Consider the following 19184-nt stretch of genomic DNA (forward strand, 5'->3'; position numbering starts at 1 on the left):
ATCAGCAGTCTATGGAGGAGGATGGAATAACGGGGACATTTATAGAGGAGGACACTCCTACAGAGATCAGCACAGGTGGGTCATTAACACTAAATACATTCCTCCACCCATACTGCTCACTGATTGGCCAAGAGTAGGGCGGGGACTGGGTGATATCAGCCTGTAATCCCCTGGTCACTTTCCTGAGCTGTGTTCCCCGTCCTGTATTCCTGTATTTCTCTCGGATAATCTTCCTTCTCTGTGCTGCAGACACAATTTATGTATCTAGACTGGATTTATGGAGATTCTGGGGTTCAGCTGGCAGCAAAATGTTTGTTTTCACCAGAGGAGTTACAAGACCTAGACACCTGGGGTCAGGGTCGGGACAAGGGGTGGGTAGGAGGGGAGGCTGCCCTGGTCACTGTGGTATCATGCAGGGAGGGGGGGGGGGGACCACAGTGAAATTGAGGGGGGAAGGGTTCTGTGTTGCGAGGAGGAATTTAAGGAGCAGCAGGGACTAAGAATTGTTATAGGAAGGGAAATTTGGGGGGGATTTGTATTAGGGGGAGAATTTCTTATGCGGGGGGCAGGATTTGTGCTAGTAGGGATGGGCCGGGTGATCATGCAGATTAGTACCCAATGTTTGTTTTGTTTTGGGGGGGGGGGTTACTCACACATAATGCTCATACATATTGGGGGGTGCAATTTGGCATGTTTGCCGTGGGATATAGGTGACCTTCTACCGGCACTGCCTGGGATATGCGCTTTATATTTCCTTCCCAAAGCCGAGGTCTAGTAAGCTCTCTGATAGAACAATTTTCCCAGGGTTACTTACTCTGCTATTCACTGGCTGTGCCTGACTTATGAGTCCTGACCCTTACACTGTATAATTTATATTGTATATTACATACTCCTTACCCCTGCACTATATACTCTATGTTGTATATTACATATTCCTGACCCCTGCACTATATACTCTGTTATACATTACATACCCCTGCACTATATACTCTATGTTGTACATTACATACCCCTGACCCCTGCACTATATACTGTATGTTGTACATTACATACCCCTGACCCCTGCACTATATACTGTATGTTGTACATTACATACTCCTGACCCCTGCACTATATACTCTTATGTTGTGCATTACATAGTCCTGACTTCTGCTCTCTGCTCTCTACCCACTGCTATATATACACATAATATGGATTCTCTTTTGTTACACTCATTTTCTACCAGCTGGACATTTTATATATCGGTAGATAGTGAGTAGGTGTCCCGCACATCAAGGCGTGAGTCTGAGACTGCCATTTACTATCATATAGCAGGTCTTGACTTGGACACCTAGTTGTAAGATCCTCAGAGACAAAGCTGTCTGATGTGGGCAGAGTCCTGGTTTAAGGGAACCGATCTGCTGATGTCTAGTAATAATCTCTGTATTTCTATTTTAGTAGATGGACGGGAGATGAGGAAACCCTCAGAGGATTGTCTCACTTTGTCTCCAGACTGTAAAGTAGAAGATGAGGACATCACACAGTATAGTCCAGGAGAAAACCTGGCTACCTCAAATGTCCATCCGGCACCACACAGTGTAGATGGACCATCGTATTCCTCTTATCCTGAGGAACCTCAGACTGTGAGGGACGGTGCCGGACCATCGTATTCCTCTTATCCTGAGGAACCTCAGACTGTGAGGGACGGTGCCGGACCATTGTATTCCTCTTATCCTGAGGAACTTCTGACTGTGAGGGACAGTGCCGGACCATCGTATTCCTCTTATCCTGAGGAACCTCAGACTGTGAGGGACGGTGCCGGACCATCGTATTCCTCTTATCCTGAGGAACCTCAGACTGTGAGGGACAGTGCCGGACCATTGTATTCCTCTTATCCTGAGGAACCTCAGACTGTGAGGGACAGTGCCGGACCATTGTATTCCTCTTATCCTGAGGAACCTCAGACTGTGAGGGACGGTGCCGGACCATCGTATTCCTCTTATCCTGAGGAACCTCAGACTGTGAGGGACAGTGCCGGACCATCGTATTCCTCTTATCCCAAAGGAACCTCAGACTGTGAGGGACAGTGCCGGACCATCGTTTTCCTCTTATCCTGAGGAACCTCAGACTGTGAGGGACGGTGCCGGACCATCGTATTCCTCTTATCCTGAGGAACCTCAGACTGTGAGGGACGGTGCCGGACCATCATATTCCTCTTATCCTGAGGAACCTCAGACTGTGAGGGACGGTGCCGGACCATCATATTCCTCTTATCCTGAGGAACCTCAGACTGTGAGGGACGGTGCCGTCCTTCCAGCAGATAAGAGGTTTCCCTGTACTGAGTGTGGGAAATGTTTCCGTTTTAAATCCTATCTTAATAGACATGAAAGATCTCACATGGTAGAGAAGCCGTATTCCTGTCCTGAGTGCGGGAAATGTTTTTCACATAAGTCCTCTCTTTACACACATCAGAGATCTCACTCGGGGGAGAAGCCGTATTCCTGTCCTGAGTGCTGGAAATCTTTTTCACAGAAGTCCTCTCTTTACACCCATCAGAGATCTCACACGGGGGAGAAGCCGTTTTGCTGTCCTGTTTGTGGGAAATGTTTTTCACAGAAGTCTCATCTTCACACACATCAGAAATCTCACATGGGGGAAAAGCCGTTTTCCTGTCCTGAGTGCGGGAAATGTTTTTCACTGAAGTCTTATCTTCAAACACATCAGAGATCTCACATGGGGGAGAAGCCGCATTCCTGTCCTGAGTGCGGGAAATGTTTTTCACATAAGTCTTATCTTTACAGACATCAGAGATCTCACACGGGGGAGAAGCCGCATTCCTGTCCTGAGTGTGGGAAATGTTTTTCGCTGAAGTCCTATCTTTACACACATCAGAGATCTCACACGGGGGAGAAGCCGCATTCCTGTCCTGCGTGCGGGAAATGTTTTTCACATAAGTCTGATCTTTACAGACATCAGAGATCTCACACGGGGGAGAAGCCGCATTCCTGTCCTGAGTGTGGGAAATGTTTTTCGCTGAAGTCCTATCTTTACACACATCAGAAATCTCACACGGGGGAGAAGCCGCATTCCTGTCCTGCGTGCGGGAAATGTTTTTCACATAAGTCTGATCTTTACAGACATCAGAGATCTCACACGGGGGAGAAGCCGCATTCCTGTCCTGAGTGTGGGAAATGTTTTTCGCTGAAGTCCTATCTTTACACACATCAGAAATCTCACACGGGGGAGAAGCCGCATTCCTGTCCTGAGTGCGGGAAATGTTTTCCACTGAAGTCTCATCTTAACACACATCAGAGATCTCACACAGGGGAGAAGTTGCATTCCTGTCCTGAGTGTGGCAAATGTTTTTCACATAAGTCCCATCTTTACATACATCAGAGATCTCACACAGGGGAGAAGCCGTATTCTTGTCCCCTACCGAGGAAATCAAAGGAGCATTACGCTCGACGTAACGCGTATAGGGGGACGGAGCGTGCGTGGCCGACGCAGAGTCTCTCTCTGGTAACAGATCGCTGACATCGCTTATACAGCAGGCACGGCTGAGTGCCCAACAAATGTGAGTTGATCTGCCTTTCTCTAATAAAGCACACCCTTATTAGTAAGCAGAGAGCACTAGATTTCTTCATCTGTTTTTTATATGTCCCGGGATCCCTCGAGGTGCAATACAGTGTGGCTCTTTCCTGGAAGTCTGATCCATGATACATGTGATTGCTGGCCCGTTTGGGTCCTTTAGGAAGGTGAGAGGCTAATTCACCTGGTGGAGGGATTCACTAATTGGTGTTTACAACTTGTTTTCATCACTGGATTTTCTTCAATTGGATACGGGGACACTCTTCATATCACTTTATTGGAAGCACACACATTGCTATGTGCCTTATGAACTGGATTTGATTTATTGTATTTAAAGTCATCACTTTTTTATTATATTTCTGGCGCATCACATTTTGGTAGGATTCCATCTTTACATACATCAGAGATCTCACACAGGGGAGAAGCCGTATTCTTGTCCTGAGTGCGGGAAATGTTTTTCACAGAAGTTCAATCTTTACATACATCAGAGATCTCATGCGGGGGAGAAGCCACAATCCTGTCCTGAGTGCGGGAAATGTTTTTCACTGAAGTCTCATCTTCACAGACATCAGACATCTCACACAGGGGTGAAGCCGTATTCCTGTTCTGAGTGCGGAAAATGTTTTTCACAGAAGTCTACTCTTTATATACATCAGAGATCTCATACGGGGGAGAAGCCGTTTTCCTGTCCTGAGTGCGGGAAATGTTTTTCAGATAAGTCCAGTCTTTCCAGACATCAGAGAACTCACACGGGGAGAAGCCACTTTCCTGTCCTGAGTGAGGGAATTGTTCCTCACTGAAGTCCTGTCTTCTTGTACATCAGGGGTCCCACACAACCCTGGAGGCGTATTAGTGCATTGAGTGTGGGAAATTTCTTCTATATGAATGTTGGTGGACATGTGGTAAAGAAGCACACCCTGATATACACCTCAGATATACTCCATGGCTGATCTTCATCATGTAAGAAACAGTTGATAAGGAGATGAGAGATCACCAGAGACATGGATGAAGTGTTGTACCGTGTTGGATTTTCATTGGCTGAGTAAATTTTGGGGTGTAGAGTGGTAAGTAGAGCCATGAAATGAAGGAATCACCTTCAGAATGTCTTTCTTGTCTGTGTGAAGGTTACTGATAATGATATAGCGGGTTACAGCGCTACCGTGTTTCCCCGAAAATAAGCCCGGGTCTTATATTAATTTTGGCACCAAAAGACACAGTAGGGCTTATTTTCGGGGTAGGTCTTACTTTCATGTGCTGTCCCTCTCTTCCCTCTCTGCGTGCCAAGAATCCTGTGTGAACCTAGTTTAGTGTATATAAAATCCTAGGATGCGCTTTATTAGTGTTTTATATATGTCCAGTGTGTGTTTTTGTAATACAATAGTGTAAAATACCTTCCTTACTGCTCTGTGCTCAGTTACAGTAATCTCCCACTCTCTCCTGTCTTTCTTCTCTCATACCGTGGCTGTCAGACTCAGAGGGAGATATCAGCCCCTGCCCTCTGCAGTTTACACAGAAGCGCAGGATAGATTCGATTACAATAGTGTGAAATACCTTTCTCTATCGCTCATTGACAGACGTAGTCTTCTTGATTCTCAAGAGCTGGGTTATGTTGTCTCCGCAGGAGTAGGACTAGGCAGAAAGACAAAACGTTCTGGCTCCACCTTAGGGGCAGTCCCTGAGGGTATATCCTCCCTCTCTCTGCTACAGGGAATCAGTTTTTTTCTGTCTAGTCAGGAGTAAGGACCTAAGTTCCTTGCTGGGATCTTTTTGGTCCTGGCAAGATTTTTTTTTTAAAAAAAAAAAAAAAAAAAGATTTTTTTTTAGGCAGTTTTTCTCCAGTATTTTTTTCCTGTGAGATCTTCAAGCAAATACGCCTGACTGGGCGACACTAGTGGTCACCCCAGCCGGCCTACGAGCACACGCAGACCATTGCATTGCGCTTGGTCGGCCGCGACACATTCAAGTAAGTATGCGGGGCCGGGCGATGGGCTGGGTGTTGAGATCCAGTGGTCACCCCGGTTTCTGCCTACGAGCGCGTGCAGACCAGAGCTCCACGCTGGGTCGGCCGCGACGGAGTCCCAGTGGAGGGACTGACCTTGCGAGTTAAAAGTCTCGCTTGGACGCCAGGAACCAGAGAGTCGAGGCGTCCGGAGTGGTCCACAACCCCCCACCCCGGTGGAGAGGGTATTGTGAAGAGAGGGTGCCTGTCGGTTCGGTATGGTGAGTAAACGTTCCCTTTTTTCTTTCCTCGTTATGAGGCAGTATGAATTATGGGCCCCTCCATACATGGTCAGTATATATCTGACACTAAAAGTCCCCCTTGTAAATACAGTATGTGTTTGTGGGAAGTGGACTTGGTTTGAGAGCTAACACTCTACCCAGCAGACTGTAGCATTACAGCAGACATAGGAGGTATAATCCTACCTTATTTGTAGTGTATCTCCTGTAGATCAATAAATCGCCACTTAGCAGAGATGCAGGTGGATGTGCTGGGAAAAACGATTTCGGCGGTCCGCCGCCATTTTGCCGTAGACCAGGTGCATGTATGTCCTCAGGTCACGCCGGCCGCCATGTTTTTGGAGTCTAATGTCTCTTGTATGGGGGCGGCCATGTTTCATGAGCCCAGCTACCTCGTGGAGAGCTGGGAACGCCGGAAGGCGTACACAGGGGGCGGAGCCACGTCCTTCTACCCGGGAAAAAGCAACAGCTCCTTCCAGTCTGTAAAAGACAGACGCTGACTGCAGTCGGTTTGAAACTTCACTGCATCGGTTGGTGAGCCTTGGGGGTCCCTCTCTCTCTCTGTGGGGATCGAGAAGCAGGTACTCTGAGGGGCGCTATTGCGCTAGGGGGAGACACATAAAAAAAAAAAGAGGTATTTTTTGATTTAAAAAGAAAAAGTTTTTTTGTTTTTTCTGGCAAAGGTGTCCTGAATTAACATGGACCCTGCCACTCATGTATCTCCTCCGGATCCCCTCGAGGTGTCTGCAGGATCCTCCAGCACCCCACTGACGATTGAATCATTGTCAGCTATTATGGAAACTTTTGTGTCCCGGCTGGAAGTGGCTTGTCAGGGACAGGGCGCAAGAAAGCGACTCCCGCCTAACCCCTTATTATCTGAAACCTCGGATTCAGACTCTGAGCCTATTTCTGCAGTTGCAGGTACTTCATCTGGGATTGGTGTCTCGTGTACTGTCTCTTCAGACAGTGAGGAGGATGTTTCGGCATCAGCCATAGCCAGAGAGGAAGCGTTGGTAAACGCACTCATTGTATCTGTTCAAGAAACCTTAAGATTACAGGGTATTCCGTCGGAAATAGCTGAAACTGAAATCCCTTTTGGGACTAAAAAAGGCGAAGGTTTTTCCATTGCCCAAATGTTTTGGCAATCCAATCGAAGAAGAATGGCGTCTGCCAAAACGCACTTCTGCTATTTCTAAACGCATTAACAGGCGTTATCCGTTTGAGGAAACCCTCATTAAGAAATGGACAGAACCACCTGTGGTGGATTCACCAATTGCTAGATTGAATAAAGCCACGGTTATTCCTCTAGAAGACGCTCCGTCTTTTAAAGATCCAGTGGATCGCAAGATAGAAGCTATGTCTCGCACCATGTTTACCTTGATTGGATCAGCTTTCAGACCAATAATTGCTATTGGTCTGGTTTCGCAGACTGTAACTGTAATGGACCAAGTGGTTACGCCGGGATTTAGAAGAGGTCCCTCAGGCGGTATCAGATTTGTTGGAACAAATGATACAGGGGTTACAGTTTGTGTGTGATGCGGCGTTAGACGCCACTCCATTATTGGCGCGAGCATCAGTCTCAGCAGTGGTTCTCAGGCGTACACTGTGGCTAAAAGGTTGGTTAGCCGACCAAGGTTCCAAAAAAGCATTGGCTAGTATCCCCTTTTTAGGAGAGCGTCTTTTTGGAGCCAACTTAGATGAGATCATTAAGGATCTCACGGGTGGAAAGAGCACCTTTTTACCGCAAAATGTTAAAGGTAAAGGAACTCGTCAAAGACGAGGGCCTTCTTTCTCTGCTCACAAAAAGTTTTTTTCGTCCCGCGGGTGAAAAAATTAAGTCCTCCAAAGCTCCTTCAGGAGGCTTCAGGGGACGTTGGTCGGGCAAGCAAAAGCCCGCCCCCTCCAGACCTGAAGATAAATCGTCCAAAGCCTGAAGGTGCGCCCCCACCCATAACTGGGGTGGGGGGATGTCTTCGCCGGTTCCCGGATCCATGGCTTTCCAGAATCCCGGACTAGTGGGTTTGCGAAGTCATAAGGTCAGGGTACAAGATCGAGTTTTCGATCTCTCCCACCGGCGCGATTCTTCCCTTCCAATATTCGACTATCCCCGGATCGTTTAGAAGATCTGCGGAGAGCAGTCACGGATTTACTACAACAAGAAGTGGTAGTCCACGTTCCTTGGACAGAACGTTTTTTCTAGGGTTTTATTCAAACCTATTTACAATACTCAGGAAAGAGGGCAAAGTGCGTCCAATTCTGGACTTAAGGGCACTCAATTCCTTTCTCAACATAAGGAAATTCAAGATGGAATCCATTCGCACAGTAGCAGCCTTCCTGCATCCAGGGGATGTCCTAGCGTCCATAGACATCAAGGACGCCTATCTTCACATTCCCATTTTCGCAGGACATCAGCGGTTTCTACGCTTTTCCGTAGAAGAGAACCACTATCAGTTTGTGGCGTTACCTTTCGGTTTCGCCGCGGCTCCTCGGGTCTTCACGAAGGTGTTGGCCCCAATGTTGGCACTACTGCGCCAAAGAGGCATATCGATTCTAGGTTACCTAGACGGTCTCCTGCTTCATGCAGAGTCTCCTCAGACCCTGCTACAAAACATAGAAATTACTATAATTTCTTTACAGGAATTCGGGTGGCTGGTGAACCAGCAAAAGTCTTTTCTGGTTCCCACCCAGAGGCTCGAACATCTGGGTCTAATTCTAGACACAGTCAGGACAAGAGTTTTCCTTCCGGTAGGGAAACTCCGGAAGATTCAATCTGCAGTCCAGTTGTTACTATCCAACAGCTGGTCTTCCCTTCGGACTTGCATGAGGGTTCTGGGGTTGATGGTGGCTTCCTTCGAAGCAGTCCCATTTGCCCAGTCCCATACCCGAATTCTTCAGCAAGAGATTCTTCTCAGATTGAATCGGAATCCGGAGTCCCTGGACTATCGGATCCAATTGAGCAAACAGACCAGAGAGTCTCTGGTCTGGTGGCTTCGGTCTCCGATGCTCAGCCAGGGAAAGTCATTTCGGCCAATATATTGGACGATAGTGACCACGGATGCCAGTCTATCCGGATGGGGAGGAATTCTCGGTCAGTTATCTGTCCAGGGACTTTGGTCCCTGGAAGAATCCAGGTTACCGATAATGTATTGGAACAGAGAGCGATCAGACTTTGTCTGATTCACTGGACCGAGCAGCTCCAGGGCAGCCCGGTTCGGATCCAGTTGGACAACGCCACGGCCGTGGCTTATGTCAATCACCAGGGGGGCACCAAGAGTGTCCGAGCGGCCAAAGAAGTGGCTTGCATTCTTCGCTGGGCGGAATGTTTTGTTCCAGCTATCTCTGCGGTGTTTCATTCCGGGGGTGGAAAATTGGCAGGCAGATTATCTCAGCCGTCAGACTCCGGATCAGGGGGAATGGTCCCTCCATCCAGAAGTTTTCCATCAGTTGTGCCTACGTTGGGGCACCCCGGATGTGGATCTGTTGGCATCACGATTCAACAGAAAAGTACAGAGATTCGTGGCTCGCTCCCGCGATCCTCTAGCAGAGACCGCAGACGCACTGGTCACCCCGTGGGGGCAATACCAGCTAATGTATGCCTTCCCTCCTCTTGGGTTACTGCCAAGACTTCTTCGCAGGATAGAGGAGGAAGGAATTCCAGTAATCCTGGCAGCTCCGGACTGGCCTCGTCGAGCTTGATACGCCGACTTGGTCAGACTGGTGGCGGACGTCCCGTGGAGACTTCCTCTCAGGGAGGATCTACTGTCTCAGGGACCGATCTTCCATCCTGCTTTACGATCGCTGGTTTTAAACGGCCTGGTTATTGAGACCCAGGTGCTGAAGGACAAGGGATTGTCAGCTTCAGTTATTCCTACTCTAATTAAAACAAGGAAAGCGACTTCCAGAAAGATTATCATCGTACATGGAAGTCTTATATTGTGTGGTGTGAATCCCTTGGGTTCCATCTACATCTTTATTCGGTAGCCCGAATATTGGCTTTTCTGCAACAGGGAGTTGAGCAGAAGCTGGCCTTGAGTGTTATCAAGGGTCTGGTTTCAGCATTTGCTATCTTCTTTCAGAAGCCTTTGGCTACTCATTCCTTGGTGCGGAATTTCATCCAGGGGGTGCTACACCTGGCTCCGCCAGTGCACGCGCCGTTACCATCCTGGGATCTTAATTTGGTGCTGTCGGTTCTTCAGACACCTCCCTTTGAAAATATCAGGGAGATTCCCTTGCTTACTTTATCCCAGAAGGTGGTCTTCTTGGTGGCTATCACTTCTGCACGCAGGGTGTCAGAACTGGCTGCATTATCCTGTTGTTCCCCAGATCTGGTGGTTCATAGGGATAAGGTTGTTCTTCATCCGAATCCATCCTTCCTTCCTAAGGTGGTTTCAAAGTTTCATTGAATGAGGACAGTGTATTGTCCTTCCTATGTCCTTAGCCCAATCATCCTCAAGAATTTGCATGGCATTCCTTGGATGTAGTTCGGGCGATCAGGATATATTTGAATACTATGGATTCAATTTGTAACGGATTCACTGTTTGTGATCACGGATGGCCCTAAGAAGGGGTTGCCTGTTCTGCTGCGACCATCTTTAGATGGATCAGACAGACGGTGGTATAGACTTATTTTATCTAAGGGTCGGGATCCCCCGTTCCCTGTTAAGGCGCATTCTACTCGGGCGCTTAGAGTTTCCTGGACCTTCCGCCATCAGGCGTCAGTGGTTCAGGTTTTTCAAGGCGACTGTTTAGTCGTCGGTTCATACCTTTACAATATTGTATAAGGTTTATGTGATGGCATCGTCAGATGCCTCTTCTGGCCGCAAGGTTCCTGCAGGCCACTGTTTGAGGAGACTGTTGGTCTACCTCGAGGATTTGTGGGGTAGGTCTCATCTGTTTACTCGATGAGTCCTTTGATACTTCTGGTTGGCTCCGGTTGGGCCTTCTAGATTGGATTTTGATTTTTGTCAATCCCACCCCTCATTTGTGGCACTGCTTCTGGATGTCCCAGCTCTTGAGAATCAAGAAGACTACGTCTGTCAATGAGCGATAGAGAAAAATGGATTTTTGTAAGATCTTACCGTAAAATCCTTTTCTCTTAAGCTCATTGACAGACGTAGTACCCGCCCCTCTATCATTGAGTTGGGTTGGGTTAAATTCTCTGTTACTGCTTTAGAACAGAACTGATTCCCTGTAGCAGAGAGAGGGAGGATATACCCTCAGGGACTGCCCCTAAGGTGGAGCCAGAACGTTTTGTCTTTCTGCCTAGTCCTACTCCTGCGGAGACAACATAACCCAGCTCTTGAGAATCAAGAAGACTACGTCTGTCAATGAGCTTAAGAGAAAAGGATTTTACGGTAAGATCTTACAAAAATCCATTTTCTTCATCGCTGCTACGGGCTAAGCTGATCTGCCGCCCTCTTCTCCCCCGCTGACAGCTGGGGGTCACGGAAGTGCCGATGTAAAGGTATTTCCCACAATTCTAATCGAACACTCTGCGCTTCTGTGTTACACTGCAGAGGGGAGGGGCTGAGATCCCCATCTGACAGGACAGCTAAGGTATGAGAGGAGACAGAATCAGCTTAGAGCAGAGCGGCGATGCAAGGAATGTATTTCACAGTATTATATTACAAAAACACACATTGGACATTATTTAAAACACTAATAAAGTGCATCCTAGGATTTTTCATACACTAATTTTCAGGGCTTATTTTCAGGGTAGGGCTTATATTGAAGCCCTCCCCAAGAATAACATTAGGTCTTACTTTCAGGGTAGGTCTTACTTTCGGGGAAACACGGTAGAAGCTGTGAGATCCCATATATCTTTAACAGTAAACTTTGCACAGACAAGACAGAAGTTCTGAAGTTGATGTCCTTCATTTCAAGGCTCTACTTACCAGTGGTGACCCCGAAGCGTGTCTCTCTGTCTTCAGTCCCTCTTTCTCCAATCCCCCAACAGGAGGGAAGGAGAACTCGGAGATAAACTAGGTGAGAACTTCTTTCCTTTGCTCCTGTGTGGGTTTGGGTGGCTTGGCGGAGTGCGGCACGAGATGTAACACCGCTTGTCTTTATATTTCTACATATCTTATCTGGGTGGAGGTTATTGGTTGGAAAATATTTATACTGTTTGATTTTCTGTAAATAATTTCTGTTTTCCATTTGAAGGGAGATATTATGTGTGGTTTGATGAAGTGATTGGCTCAATAGTTACCACTTCACTTACATGTTTAGTTTTTATAAAATAGATGAACAAATATGACAAGCATTCATTCATCCATGACAAATATTGGTCGTATTTTAATTTCATTCAGTGATTTCCTATGATCATTGGGTCCATCTAGTGGCCATAATGCAGTATTGAACTTTTTTTCCTAATTGAGGTATTTTGGAACTAATACCTCATTATGGCCACCAGTTGGAGCTGACGATTATAGGAAATCATTGTGTTTATTAGAATACGGCCAGAAATCGTCACGGGTGGACACATGCTTGTCACACTCACCCAACATATTTTTTGCATAGACCCCTTCGCTTCCTATGTCGGGGAGGGGGTCATACAAATACCTGAGATCATACCCATGTATTTATGAGTACAGTACACATTGAAGGACATAAACAAAATAAAACCACAGGATTAAACCAACTATTGATTTAAAACCAAAAATACCTAATTTGGCCTTTAGATGGCGCTAAGCATCATAGCAATTGGTGCCATCTAGTGTCCAAATGCAACATTTTCCATTTTAAAACAATGGAAAATATTCAACCAGATCAGCAAATCCCCTAATAACATTCATTGTTTCCCCAATCACACAGAAGGAATGTACATGCATTGTCACTGAGAGAATTGCTATGTAAATGTTCTAATATTTACCCCTACATGTCAGGAGACGTTTATATAAAGAGGGGAAGTATGGAGCAGATAAATGAATAGACCTCCTAGCAATGTTATTACCAGGCTGCAGCTAGGGGGAGCTCTAATGTGACCACAGCAGAGTGATCCCATCTAGACACCCTTTCACTGCCAGACCTGTGTTTTGCATTATTTTTGCACACATGGTAAAATGCAGATTTTGGGCCTGAAGATTAGATAAAACCCCCAAACATATATTTTCTGAAAGCAGAGGCCCTGGAGAATAAAATTGTGGTAATTGTTAAGGTGTTCCTCGTACACAAATGTCACCTTCATATCCGGGTTTATTTTCTCCTTTACCCCATTTTCTATGGTGTGATCTTCTCTACAATACTTTGTTATAATAATGTAACACGTTGTGTATTGTATTGTACACAAATTATTACCGACTCCACCTCCACATTCCAGACAAGTGATCATCCTCACCAATTGGATTTCTTCCTTTACCATTTTATTCATTTTTTTTTTTTGCACTCTTGTTAAAATTAGAATAAAAAATATATTGAACGAAAAAAATTGTGTGTGTCGGTGCAATGACAGACTTCAGTATCCAGAAACGGCTGGTAGGTGACACTTCCATATACAGCCCAAGGAAGTGACAAGGAGCCCCTAGGAACCTTTGGAGGAACCCTGGCTGAGAAAGGCTGGACTAGGCAGTCGTATATTATTATTATATAGAATTTATATAGTGCCAACAGTTTGCGCAGGCTCTACAATGTTAGGGCAAACAGTACAATTACAATAAAATTCAATACAGGAGGAATCGGAGGGTCCTGCTCTTTAGAGCTTACAATCTAGGAGGTAGGGTCAAGTGATACAAAAGGTAATAACTGTGGGGGATGGGCTGCTGAAGAAAATAAAAGTGCAGTTGTTAGGTGGGGGGCAGAATAGGCTTCTCTGAAGAGGTGAATTTTCAGGGAACACCAAAAGGTGGATAGAGTAAGAGATAGTCAGACAGATTGGGGTAGGGAGTTCAGTAGGACAGGAGAGTAGGGTTGAGCGGACACCTAGATGTCCGTGTTCGACGGGTTCAGCCGAACTTGAACTTCAACCGAACGTGTCCCGGACTTTTGCCGAACTTTTCCCGGACACCGAACCCCATTGAAGTCAATGGGGACCCGAACTTTAAGGCACTAAAATGGCTCTAAAACACCAATGGAAAGGGCTAGAGTGCTGCAAATGGCAGCAAAACATAGTTAAGAGCATGGCAAGTGCTCTGCAAAAAAAAATGTGGATAGGGAAATAACTTAAAACAACAAAAAAAAAAACAGAAAAATAAAACAATGTTCTTCATCTCTGAAGGACGAGGCCCATATGGAGTAGGAGGGAGGTTGAGGTGGTGGTGGATGTGGCGGTGTCATAGGCGTGCGCACAGGGTGTGCCGGGTGTACCTTGGCACACCCTAATCACCTAGGGCACATAGCATTATCGCTCTGTTTGCCAGTGAGGAGATGGGAAAGATCTCCCTCGGACCTGCTCTGCTCTATTTCTCTTTGCCAGCAGGGAGAGTAATGTATCGGGCCATGTACATGTAGGCAAACACATGCATGTGTATTTCAACTTTGGGGTGCACACCCTAATGCAATAGGCTGCGCACACCTATGGGCGGTGTAGATGGAAGCGGCGGTGGAGGAGGACCAGGGCCGGATTAAGAGCATCATGGTCTTGGTGCTGAGGATTTTGAAGGGCCTTAAGGGCCGTGCCTTGGCATGCACCCAGAGGAGGAAGGGTGCAGCCATGCATGCCTAATTCAAAATGGGATGCTGTCTCTGAAGCCCATAAACACATCCATGCATCGGCAACTGTCCCTCCTTGTCCAGCCTTCGCGCTGTGTGGGGAGGTTCTGAGGGTGCTGCCTGGGGAAGCGAGCATAGAAGCCAGACTTCTGTGTTTACAAGTGACAGAAGAGCGGTAACAGTGAATATGGCCAACCCGGGGCCTATATAAAAGGTAGGGGCCTGGAGCTGCAGCTCCAATAGCCCCTACGTTAATCTGGCCCTGAGGAGGAGGACGAGGTAGCCAACACTGCTTCTTTTCACAAATTTTAAATGAGGGTACACCCCAAAAGAGTGAGAAAGAGCAAAAATGGAACAATGGGTGGGTAAGGTCGGTATCCATTGCTATTCTGCATAAGGTACGGAAAAGTCCCGTGGGATCCATGCCTGGTTCATTTTAATGAACGTGAGCTTGTCCACATTGTCTCTGGACAGGCGGCTGCGCTTGTCTGTTATAACGCCCCCAGCCGTGCTAAATACCCGTTCAGATAATACACTGGCTGCAGGGCATGCCAGCACCTCCAAGGCGTAAAGGGCAAGCTCAGGCCATGTGCCCAATTTGGAGACCCAGAAGTTGAAGAGGGCAGACCCGTCATTCACTACATGTAGGCGTGTGCACACATACTGCTCCACCATGTTGGTAAAATGCTGCCTCCTGCTAAGACGTTCCATCTGAGCTGCTGGTGCTGCTGTTTGTTGTGGCGTGCTGACAAAGCTTTTCCACATTTCGGCCATGCTAACCCTGCCTTCTGAGGTGCTGGCGGTGCCCTGGTTGCGTTGGCGACCTCCTCCTCCTCCTCCTCTGCCTTGTGCTTCCACTGTGGCCCCGCTGTCAGATGGGAATGCCAGCAGCATGGCGTCTACCAGCGTGCGCTTGTACTCGCGCATCTTGCGATCGCGCTCCAGTGAGTGAATTAAGGACGGTACGTTGTCCTTGTAATGGGGATCCAGCAGCGTGGCCACCCAGTAATCAGCACAAGTTAGAATGTGGGCAACTCGGCGGTCGTTGTGGAGACACTGCAGCATGTAATCGCTCATGTGTGCCAGGCTGCCCAGAGGCAACGAAAGGCTGTCCTCTGTGGGAGGTGTATCGTCCGTGTCCTCTGTATCCCCCCAGCCACGCACCAGTGATGGCCATGAGCTGGCCTGGGTGCCACCCTGCTGTGAACATGGTTCCATCTCCTCCTCCAGCTCCTCCTCCTCCTCATCCTCCTCATCCTCCAGAACTGTGCCCCTGCTGGACAATTGTGTCCCTGGCGTTTGTGTGTGCAGGAACCCACCCTCGGAGTCCCTTGCGAATGACTGCCCTGAAAGCCTTGGAAATGTTACCTCTTCATCCTCCTCCTCCTCCTCATCCTGTGCCACATCCTCTTCCATCATCGCCCGAATTGTTTTTTCAAGGAGGCACAGAAGTGGGATAGTTAAGCTGAGAACGGCGTCATCGCCACTGGCCATGTTGGTGGAGTACTCAAAACAGCGCAACAAGGCACACAGGTCTCGCATGGAGGCCCAGTTATTGGTGGTGAAGTGGTGCTGTTCCGCAGAGCGACTCACGCGTGCGTGCTGCAGCTGAAACTCCACTATGGCCTGCTGCTGCTCGCACAGTCTTTCCAGCATGTGCAAGGTGGAGTTCCACCTTGTGGGCATGTCACATATGAGGCGGTGAGCGGGAAGGCCGAAGTTACGCTGCAGCGCTGCCAGGCGAGCAGCAGCAGGGTGAGAACGCCGAAAGTGCGCACAAACGGCCCGCACTTTCTGCAGCAGCTCTGACATATCGGGGTAGTTTTTAAGGAACCTCTGCACCACCAAATTCAGCACATGCGCCAGGCAAGGGATGTGCGTCAAACCGGCTAGTCCCAGAGCTGCTATGAGATTTCGCCCATTATCGCACACCACCAGGCCGGGCTTGAGGCTCGCTGGCAGCAACCACTCATTTGTCTGCTGTTCCATGCTTCTCCACAACTTCTGCGCGGTGTGTGGTTTGTCCCCCAAACAGGCAAGTTGTAAAACTGCCTGCTGTCGTTTACCCCTGGCCGTGCTGAAGTTGGTGGTGAAGGTGTTACGCTGTCCGGATGAGGAGGCGGTAGAGGATGAGGAAGCGGAGTAGGAGGAGTTAGGAACAGGAGGCAAACTGAAGCGCCCTGCAATCCTCGGTGGTGGAAGGACATGCGCCAAATTGCTATCCGCCTCAGGCCCATCCGCCACTGCATTTACCCAGTGTGCCGTTAGGGAGATATAACGCCCCTGACTGTGCTTACTGGTCCACGTATCGGTAGTTAGGTGGACCTTGGCACAGATGGCGTTGCACAGTGCACACCTGATTTTTTCCCCCACTTGGTTGTGCAGGGAAGGGATGGCTTGCCTGGAAAAGTAGTGGCGGCTGGGCACGACGTACTGTGGGACAGCCACCGACATAAGGTTTTTAAAACTGTGCGTCTCCACCAGACGGAATGACAGCATTTCAAAGGCCAATAATTTTGAAATGCTGGCATTCAGGGCCAGGGATCGCGGGTGGGTAGGGGGGTACTTCCTCTTCCTCTCAAGTGTTTGGGAGATGGAAAGCTGAACGCTTCCACGGGACATTGTGGAGATGGTTGTTGGTGACCCAGGTGGTGGTGTTGCTGACAGATCGTCTGTTTGCGGGGTGGCAGGTGCCGGTATCACTACAGATGTGGCTGGAGCGGCCGAGACTGCAGGAGAAGAGGAAGCAGGATGAGCCAGAGACGTTTCTTGGTTTTGAAGGTGTGTACTCCACTGCAGCTCGTGCTTTGCACTTAGATGCCTGATCATGCAGGTTGTGCTCAGGCTGAGAAGGTTTATGCCTCGCTTCAAGCTCTGATTGCACAGGGTGCAAACCACTCGTGTCCTGTCATCAGCACATTTTCTAAAGAACTTCCACGCTAGAGAACTCCTTTGAGCTGACTTTGGTGCTCTCGTTCCCTTGCTGCGTTGGGCAGTAGCGGGCGTAGTGTCTAGGGCACGGCCGCTCCGCTTCTGCACCCTGCTCCCTCTTCTGCTGTGCTGGTGGCTCTGTGCGACCACTGCCTCTTCCTCCAAACTACTCAGGTCACCTGCATGACCTTCATTCCATGTGGGGTCGAGGACCTCATCGTCCTCCACATCATCTTCCACCCAGTCTTCACCCCTGCCCTTCTTGTTGGTCTCCACAATGCTGAACGCCGCAGCAGTTGGCACCTGCGTTTCGTCATCATCGGAGACGTGCTGCGATGGTCCTTGCATGTACTCATCTTGAGAAATAAGTGGTTGGGCATCGCTGCACTCAATCTCTTCCACTTCTGGGGCAGGGCTAGGTGGATGGCCCTGGGAAACCCTGCTGACAGAATCCTCAAAAAGAAGAAGAGACTGCTGTATGGCTTGGGGCTCAGACTGCTTGCCTGATTTGCAAGGGGGTGAGGTGAAAGACGGTTGGACATCGACTGCAGGTGCCAACTGTGACCTTTCTGCAGTAGACTGGGTGGGAGACAATGTGAAGGAACTGGAGGCACTGTCAGCAGCAAACCAATCTACTATCGCCTCCACTTGTTCTGGCCTCATCACTTCTAGAGGCGTATGATGCCCTACCAAATACTGATGCAGGTTCTGTCGCCTACTCACACTTGAGGAAGGTGTTTCACTTGTGCGTGTAGCTGGCACAGATCGACCACGTCCTCTCCTTGCAACAGGAGCTCTACCAGCAGCACCACGACCCAGGCCACGGCCCTTATTTGACGGTCTCCTCATATTTCTGTAATTTAAGATCTTGCCCTAGAAAGGTTTTTATTGAATAGCGGAATAGGAAATATGATCCAAAAAAGTGTATGTATCTCGCACGTACACAGCCACACTAGGCCCCAATTACTATTGTTTGTACCACTAAAAGGATGGATGAGGAGTAGGAGGAGTATGGAACAGGCAGCACCCTCAAATCTTCAGAAGTATGAGATGAACCCCAAAAACTTGGAAAGGTGGATCTCACACGTACCGACACAGACTATCCCGCAATTTAATTGTTCCCCGAAAGGTTTTTATTGAATAGCGGAATAGGAAATATGATCAAAAAAAGTGTATGTATCTCGCACGTACACCACCACACTAGGCCCCAATTACTATTGTTTGTACCACTAAAAGGATGGATGAGGAGTAGGAGGAGTATGGAACAGGCAGCACCCTCAAATCTTCAGAAGTATGAGATGAACCCCAAAAACTTGGAAAGGTGGATCTCACACGTACCGACACAGACTATCCCGCAATTTAATTGTTCCCCGAAAGGTTTTTATTGAATAGCGGAATAGGAAATATGATCAAAAAAAGTGTATGTATCTCGCACGTACACCACCACACTAGGCCCCAATTACTATTGTTTGTACCACTAAAAGGATGGATGAGGAGTAGGAGGAGTATGGAACAGGCAGCACCCTCAAATCTTCAGAAGTATGAGATGAACCCCAAAAACTTGGAAAGGTGGATCTCACACGTACCGACACAGACTATCCCGCAATTTAATTGTTCCCCGAAAGGTTTTTATTGAATAGCGGAATAGGAAATATGATCAAAAAAGTGTATGTATCTCACACGTACACCACCACACTAGGCCCCAATTACTATTGTTTGTACCCCTAAAAGGATGGATGAGGAGTAGGAGGAGTATGGAACAGGCAGCACCCTCAAATCTTCAGAAGTATGAGATTGTGTTC

At 48.0% G+C, this 19184-nt stretch overlaps 2 protein-coding genes across 2 annotated transcripts in view; both read left to right on the forward strand.

The window, feature by feature from the left end:
- LOC309550250 (uncharacterized protein) overlaps positions 1–19184 on the forward strand; it is a gene marked incomplete at both ends in the record, with an annotated part of 974848 nt that overhangs the window by 204889 nt on the left and 750775 nt on the right. Inside the window, 2 exons of the mRNA XM_082250660.1 lie at positions 2307–3438; positions 4056–4154. Of these exons, the coding sequence (XP_082106786.1) occupies positions 2307–3438; positions 4056–4154 (1231 nt within the window). The remainder of the gene's footprint in view (positions 1–2306; positions 3439–4055; positions 4155–19184) is intronic.
- The window catches only part of LOC309550781 (gastrula zinc finger protein XlCGF66.1-like), a 353589-nt gene that overhangs the window by 104905 nt on the left and 229500 nt on the right, over positions 1–19184 (forward strand). The window lies entirely within an intron of this gene.

The sequence above is a fragment of the Pelophylax lessonae genome (genome assembly GCF_965119305.1).
Source record: "Pelophylax lessonae genome assembly, chromosome: 3".
NCBI lineage: Eukaryota > Metazoa > Chordata > Amphibia > Anura > Ranidae > Pelophylax > Pelophylax lessonae.